At 44.4% G+C, this 8832-nt stretch overlaps 1 protein-coding gene across 1 annotated transcript in view; it reads right to left on the bottom strand.

Annotated features, from left to right (window-relative positions):
* Window positions 1-7465: 7465 nt before the first annotated feature.
* Window positions 7466-8832, bottom strand: part of LOC119297208 — a 2119-nt gene continuing 752 nt past the window's right edge. The window contains exon 2 of the mRNA XM_037575084.1: window positions 7466-8832. Coding sequence (XP_037430981.1) covers window positions 7874-8832 — 959 coding nt within the window. The 3' untranslated portion in view covers window positions 7466-7873.

The raw sequence follows: 8832 nt of genomic DNA, 5'->3' as shown, positions 1-8832 counted from the left end.
GATAAGTCCTCCCGGGTTCTTGGGTGAAACGAGGCTTCTGCTGAGCTCCAGAATTGTACTTTCCTTGTCCATACTTCCTCTTGCGGTTCTCAATCTGCTGTTGCTTCCCTTCAATCATAAGAGCCTTGTCTACCAACTCCTAGTAGTTGTTGAATGCTGCCACCATCAACTGCATGCTCATCTCATCATTTAGCCCTTCCATAAACTTCTCTTGCTTCGCGGCATCTATGGCCACATCATCAGGAGCATAGCGGGATAACTTACTAAACTCCTCCACGTATTGGCCTACAGTACGGTTCCCCTGGCGTAAGTTGTGAAACTCACGCTTCTTCATGCTCATAGCTCCAGTGGATACGTGGGTTGTGCGGAATGCTTGCTGAAACTGCTCCCAAGTGACATTGGCTATATGAAAAGTGGTTGAGTAATTCTCCCACCATGCGGCTGCTGGTCCGTCCAATTGGTGTGCGGCAAAACACACCTTCTCAACATCAGTGCAACCTGCGGTGGTCAACTCCCTTCCAATCCTGCGCAGCCAATCATCCGCAACTATGGGCTCAGTGCTACTGGAAAACACCGGCGGCTGCAGCCTCAGAAAACGGGCTAAGTTGTCAACTGGTGGTGGTGGAGGTGGGTTGTTGTTGTTGTTGTTTCCTTGGTTCTGAACTAACAACTGCATCAAGGCATTCTGCTGCTGGATCAACTGAGTGAGCTCCGGTGGGAAAGAAAATCCGAGGTCACGTCTCGGAGGCATCTGATGGGTTTTAGAGGGAAGAGTTTAGAATAGAATGAGGTATAATGAGAAAGCACTACCCATATGCACATGAGACAAACACAATCATATCATATCACTCAATCAATCAAGCAAGGGCATACAATCGGTCTAACTATCATTACAGTGCTCGGACTACTAATATTTACATGGGGGTACTACTAATAGTATTGGTGGTCTACTAGAAATTTTGATCGGTGGAAGACTCCATGATATCCGCTCCAGCTTCGTCTTCATAGTCATCATCACTACTATCCGGGTCGGAGTTGGTGTCATCGATGATGATGTAGTCTTCGGGACGAATCTCCCGGGGTTCGTCATCTTCTCCTCCTGGCGCGGGGTCTCCCATAAAAACTCCTAGCTCCCTTGTCATGTCGTCATTCCTCTCCACAAGTATCATCATTTCCTCCTCATATCCATCGCGTGTAGACTTAAGCTCCTCTTCTAGCTCTGTGATCCTGATCATCGCCTTCTGCAAATCTAGCATGCTTGCGCACATCTGGTTCTCCTGGCGACGAATGTGATGGTTTAATTCCTGGATGAATGCTGCAACGGACCGGTCCTTCCTGGTGCTGATCATCTCCCATTGCTCATCTCGGCATCCACATATCTAGTAGATAGTGTCATTTAGCTCCTGTTTGTAGACTTCTCCAATACGTCCTATAGCAATGTGGGCTGCCATACTCTTGCCTAGACTCCAGGTGGGTGCATCAAAGGAAAACTCTATGGGTTTAGTGACTGGCGTGAACGTCCTTCCTGGAACTTGAACTCGAATCAACCAACGTTCCTCTTCTGGTAGTGTGGTGGTGTAGGTCCTGGTGAAGCTTGGTATTCCAATGTTCAGGTACCTAGTGACTTCCTTCAAGTGTCGTCCAAAAGGTGTATCTTCATCCGGTTGTGCAAACTTATTCCTCGAGTCCGCCATCCTAAAGAGTAGAAAATGGAGAGGAGTCAGAAATAAGTAGAGGAGAGTGGTCTATGGCTTTTCTTAGTGGTCATGTCCTACATTCAGCGTGTGCTCTGATACCATCTTGTAGCGACCCGACCTCAGACGGTCAAGTCTCTGTGCTTCAGTGTCATCCCTGGATCGGTAATGCTGACACGCACAGTACTCGAAGGATTTATAACAGAGTGGCAATCACACACTTATTACATCGAATGTCTCAAGAGAGAACTTATTACAATAAATATGGCTTAAGGCCATTTAATACGATAACAACGGGAGGCTTGGAAGATAAAGTGAGTCCGTCAACTCCAACGGCATAGCTGAGTGCATGACAAACGACCTATCGCGTCTTACTCCTCGTTTGAAAAGTCTGCAATATGATACGTTGCAGCCCAAAAACGGGTCAGCACATGGAATATGATGGCAATGTAACACAGGCGAGTAATGAACAGAATAAATGCTATGACTACATGCATATATGGCTGGTGGAGGCTGTATGATTAATATGTTTTGCATAAAGCCAATTTTTCCCTACAACAAAGGAATATATTTTATTTAACTATCATGGTACTTGAACAACATTGAGAAGGTTCCTCCAACTCAATCCCAATTAAAAGTAATTATCAACCCAACAAATTAAATTAGAGTGATGAGATCCATATGATAATCCATAAACCAGATACTCAAGATGTCCATAACCGGGGACACGGCTAACCATGATTAGTTTGTACACTCTGCAGAGGTTTGCACACTTTTCCCCACAAGACTCGATCTCCTCCGTTGGATTTCTCGCACTACATGGTGTTTGAGAAACTAATGACCGAGACACAGTCTTTCAGAAGCATTAACTCTTTACTCCGGATGGATAGTTACACCTACTTTCCCTCTACATCTGCTAGCCCACCACTGAAAGAGGTCACACAACATACTCAACTATGCCAGAGCCCATAATGGCTTGTGGTTGCACACGAAAGTTTCTAGCATGAATAATCTTATGATCACTTTGAGCCTGTGTGGCGGACCGTAGGAGGATCACACGGTATATCCCCGGGATCTCCTAGGACAAGACTGGTATTTCCCCAGGTGCCCAAAACAAGCAATCCACCCAGATGTGTACTAAAGTTGCCACCTTAAGTTAAACCATTAAATTAACAATCTCACATCTGTCATGGATACACTCAAACCCAAATCCACGTCTACGAGCATAGCATGGCAATATAAGCATAACGTAGAAGTAACTCCCAGGGGTTTGATAATAAAACAGGTAATAGATTCTACCTCATCATCTACTTCCCAAACCCACATGTTAAGAGATCCTACTCATGCAATGTGTGAAGGTTGAACTAATGCATAAAAACTGGGTGATAAAGGGATATGATCAAAGTGTTACTTGCATTGCTGATGATCTGCAAAACCTAGAGACTCGTAGTAGCACGCTTCGCACTCCGGGTGTTCTATCGCAAACAAACAATAACATACATAAGCAATCAAGCAAAGATGCACGGATAAATCTCAAATAAGAAGATCTAACCAGAAATTTCAACTGAAGAACTCCGGTTAGCAAAAATAATCAAATCAAACAGAGCAACGAAACTCAAACCGCGAAAGAAACAAGATCCGATTACTAATCTAGACTAAAGTCAAATTTTACAGTACCAAAATCTTGTTCAAGTTGATTAAACAGAAAGAGGGCTTCGAGACGAAGATCTAGGAGTTTGAATTGCCTGATTCCGATAAACGAGCGAAAAGATAAACTAAAACAAAAATCGGGTCAGAAATCGCGATCGAAAATAATCGCGAAAACCCTGAAAAAAGAAAACTGACGAACAGGCTAACGAACGAACGTTCGCTATCTGTGACTAACGGGTGAACGGCGTTCGTTAAAACGAACGTACGGATGAACGTCCGCAACTTAAACGAACCGAAAAAAAACCGAAACAAAAACCGATCTAATAAGAAAAAAATGTTCTAGGGTTTCTAAAAAAACCGACCGAAGTCAACGGCGGCGGCTCGGTGGAGATCGGCAACGGCGGGACGGCGGCACGGCGGCGACGAGTGGCGGCGGCGGCTTAGGGTTTGGCGGGGCGGGCTGGGGCTGGCGGCGGCTCAAGGCCTCGCCTCTTAATGGGCCGGCTGGGTCGGTGTCCCTGGCGGACACGGCCCGGAAGGCGGTAACTTTTCTTTAAATAATTCCGTGTCGAAAAACAAAGAAAGAAATACTAAACGGACTCCAAAAATCCTAAAATAAATTTTCCCCGTCCTCTAAAAATACTCCAGACAGGGTGAACATTTATTTGGGCCTATAATGCAATTTTGAAAAATGCATATTTTTCAAAATTCAAATAAAATAGCGATAAAACCCAAATAAAATAACTTATTTGATTTTAATATTTTCCTCTAATATTTCATTTATTTTGGAGAAGTCATATTATCTTCTCTCATATATTTTGATATGAAATATTTTCGGAGAGAAAAATTATTAAAACCAAAGTGATCCTTGTTCCAATATTTGATAAAACTCAAATTTGAGAACGAGGGAAAATCCCCAACTCTCTCCGAGGGTCCTTGAGTTGCTTAGGATTTCGAGGATCACAAAACGAAATGCAATAAAATTTGATATGCATGAATGACCTATGTATAACATTCCAAATTGAAAATTTGGGATGTTATAATGGACAAATGGATGAAGACGGTTGTTCGGCAGCAACACTCTTGGTTGTGATTCAGGCTTTGGGCATGTTGATCCACAAGTGAGTTGTCCGCCGGAGTGATAAGTTTGTCATTGTTATGATCCACTGTTAATCTAAGATAGGGAAAGGATGACGAACATGAACTACATCCACAACGACGATGACATATAAGTTGTGAACATGCTTCAAATGTAAAGATCACCTTTTGCTGAGCTTGTGGAGACGTTTACAAATAGGGGCTACTAGAAGATAGCATCCACACCTTTGTGGAAGTGCAAGTTGCCATGTTCCTTCATTACGTAGGTCATAATAAGAGGTTCGAAGCTATTCACAACATACCCAGGAGATCCGTGGAGGTCATTATAGGTATTTCAAGCAAGTCTTGTATGCTATTGGGGAGCTCGGAGGAGAGGTTATCAAGGCACCAACTGGGTAAACTCCAAACAAGATTTGCAGGAGTCCAGGATGGTATTCGTATTTTCAAGGTGAGAATTACTCGTAGTTCATGCCATAACATGCTTTTAATATTGTCATAGAGTCGTAACAGTGTGTTTTGACGCCATCACACGTTAGAGTGTTGAGGTTATAGATTGCAACATATAGGGATAGAAAGCACTGCACAAACTAGAATGTGCTTGTTGTTGACTTTGATCTGAAGTTCACATATGCGTTAGCTAGCTGGGAAGGACTAGCCCATGATACTAACATTCTTACCTAGGAGATGCCCAATGGCATGTTCTACCTAGGAGATGCTGGATAGGCATATCGGCCTGGTGTTCTTCCATCCTTAAGGAAAACCAGGTACCATTTGAACGAGTTCTCTTATAGGAACTATCCTAAGAGTGCACCAGAATTGTTCAATCTCATACACTTTAGCCTTAGAGTTAGGTTGATAGGGCATTTGAAGCTCTAAAAAATAGATTTAAGATCCTAGATCAGAAATCATTCCACCCTTTGCCCACCAAGTTAGGCTTGTTCTTGCATGTTCCATTCTCCGTAACCGGATCCTGGAATGGGGTTGTGGTGAATTTATGCCGGATGAGGAAGATGTGACGACTGATGATGTTGATATCTCTAGTCATGGTGTGTAGGCATTTGACAATGAAGCTTAAAAGAGCAAAAGGCTAGAGTGGGCTGAGGCAGTGTGGGCAAATATATGTAACACAAGGATCTAAAGAAAAAGAATATGAGGATGGACTTCCCCCCTAATTCGACATCGATGATCTTTCTTCTATTGAGCCATATGACTGTTATTTTGTACTGCAACTTGTTAGTAACTAGGAAGAACTGTCATTTTTTTACTAGTTAGGACTGAAACAATGTTTAATTTGTACTGCCTATGTAGTGTCAATGTGTGGTAAGGTCACCACTGGTGAAAAGGGGTGACTAGAACATAGGCCACGCACAATCAAACGTCATGTTTTGCATGTTGACAACCATTTACCTACACAAGTGGTTTACAATTCAAACATTGTGTGTGTCCAATTGTCCGCAGAAGATGGGCTTAATGCGATAAATAGCCAAATCAGATGTTCAAGATGCTCGTGTACACCGGTACTATACTATTCAAATTCAAGATGTTCAACGGTCGATCAGTGGTAGGACCAGCAAATCACCGACGCAAGACAGATCAAGGTGAAAGTAGAAATGCGACGAATATTACTGAATACGACCAAAATGATGGATCGTCCAAAGAAACACAATTTTAACAGTATGCTTCGCTGAATATCACCAAATCCAAATGACACTTGGAAACATAGCATCAAACATAGATAAATAGTCTCATCCAAGGCAAAGGTAATCTGAGCTTCGAGATGGCAGTGCAGTAGGTAAGTAGTGACCCATAAATGAAGAGTTAACTTCAAACGAAGATGCACCCAATTCCTGACAAGTCACCCACACGGCCTAAATCATAGAAATGACAGAAGCATCAACTACCAAATTTGCACTGAAACAACCAATATAATTCACAAGCAAACAAGCTGAGAAAGCAGTAAAAGATCAAACCGACTCGTAACCAGAACATCAAGCTCATGTCTATGCTATTTACTGTTTTAAAATTCTGAAAGATTTTCTCTTTACTGTATTATGAGCTGTCGAAAAGATTGCACCGATTCAGACAAACTGACAATCACTGTATTATGAAAAGAAAACTGAATAAGAGAATATAACTCCCCAAACAACATCATCAATTGGCCCCATGCAGCAAGGATTACAAGGTATTACTTAACTGATCAGAGTGAATGACACATATATAATCATATGTGCATGTTATAATATCATTTCTAGATTTCTTTGATCTTCTAAATGGCTAAATACCTGAAAATACAGTCAAGAGTATCCTTATCAATTGTAAAGATGAGATAATGTAAAGGTGACATCAGACGTGACAGCTAGGAACTTCATGTGAATAGTAAGGACCGTCTCTCAACCCAGTCCCACAAGACAAATGTCTCCGATAGAAAAACACATTATTCTGATTTCCCAGGTATACAATTCATAAACAGAAGCTAAAAGATCCAGTCTCAAACTTGCAACAGGCCTACAAAAGAAGCTCACTCAAACCTCCAGCATATAAAACAACCTGCATTTTGGAAATCTGAAGGTAACCTAAAAGCTGTTTTATAACAAATCAAAACGAGCAAGGCAACCAGAGTGAGCAGACGGTTAAAACGCAAACCTAATGTACAAAACTGCCGTGTCAAAAGAAACATTACAATCCATAAGCAACCTAGTTAACGAGATAAAAATTCTGTTATCCGTAGTGCCAAAATTACCTACCACGTAGTGTGTACCAAACTAATATGGCGATAGCCTTTTTAAATAACTTTAAGATTCGTGTGAACTTTATTTTTGTGCGTATGTGGGGCGGGGTACCAAAGCAAAACTCCCAAAATATGACAGGTTCTAGGAAAGTCACATGAAGGGACTGTAATACAGGACGCCAAAAATTCATTCAGAGCGTACTAGGAAGTTAATGTGTAAGAATAATTCAGAAGTTGTAACTTGGAAAGTTTCAGAATGCACAATACAACGACAGTATAGGGTAATGAACATGTGGATAGACTAGAGACTATACAGCAGGAATTAGGGAAGTATCAAGTGTGTCATACAGTATCTCTTATACCAGCTATAATGTATAGTCTACAGTCAACAAGACTTGTGATCATATAACTTGTAAAACAGACTTAATTACTTGCAAGAAGAACTCCCAAAGCTACAGCCAACAAGACCTGTGATCATAAGTTCATAACCTGATACTCTGGAAAGGATGAACATTGGTGCCTCCAAGTTGTACTAGCCTACTTCAGAGCTAATGCACTTACTCATGGTATTATACACACCCCTTTGTGTCACTGACATGTGGGACCAGACCCCACATGTCAGTGACACAAAGGGGGGGTTATGATCAAAGTGACATGAACTGGGGGGGTTATCATCAATTATTCCTCTTCTAAATTACCGAAGTCAGTTCTCTGGAGCGAGGAACGCAGGCGGCCATGCCAGGAAGTAGGCGAACATGGGGTGCCCATATTCCTTGCCACCTTTCGTCCACAGGCTCTCCATCTTGCCGGTGTCCATATCGAACGAGTAGTACCCGTATCCCCAGGTCTTGATGAACACCTTCCCTGTGCGACCGGCGTCCATGTCGCTGGGCCAGACCCTAAGGGTCCTCATCTTCGTGTCCCTGTGCAGGCCAGGAACCATGTCGCACACCACGCTCAAATCCACGATCCTCCTCTCCAGAAGCCAACCGTTGTCACTCGACCTGCCCTCCCCGCGCACCCAGAGCTGCAGCTGTTTCTCGCCGTCGGTCACCAAGCAAAGCCGCCCGTCCGGCGTCTCCCCGATGCGGTACTTGCAGGATCCGCATGACATAGCGTCCGGCACCAGCAGGCAGGAGAACTTGAGTGTGGCAGGGTCCAGCACGAGCAGGCGCCAAGAGTTGCAGATGTGCCAGTAGATCTTGCCGCTGGCGTGCACGCAGCGTCCCTCGAACCAATAGGGATCGAACTCGACCACGACCTCCTCGTCCCGCGGGAGCGCGCGCCAGCTGCAGTCGCCGTTGTCGACGGACGCCACCCAGGCGCGAGGGTGGCCGCCGTCGATGGCGAAGCAGACAACCTCGAAGCAGAGCTTTCCCGGGCGAGCGCGGGAGAGCAGCGCGCAGCCGACGTAGTACCTTGAGTTGCGCCAGCGGCGGTCATCGGGCACCGTGTCGCGCGGCGGGGGCGGGAGGAGGATGCGGCGGCGGGTGGACGGGTCGAGGACGAGGAAGCGGGGGATCATCTTCTTGGGAAACTCGTCGGCCGGCTCGAAAAGCAGGAGGCCTTGATGCGAGTCGAAGAGGAAGAAGCGGAAGGCGTCCGGAGCGAAATCGAGGGAGAGGCGAGGGGAGGAGGCGTCGAGGGGAACGAACACGGCGG

The sequence above is a fragment of the Triticum dicoccoides genome, chromosome 5A (assembly GCF_002162155.2).
Source record: "Triticum dicoccoides isolate Atlit2015 ecotype Zavitan chromosome 5A, WEW_v2.0, whole genome shotgun sequence".
In the NCBI taxonomy this organism is placed as follows: Eukaryota; Viridiplantae; Streptophyta; class Magnoliopsida; order Poales; family Poaceae; genus Triticum; species Triticum dicoccoides.
This window is presented reverse-complemented; position numbering and strand designations above follow the sequence as displayed.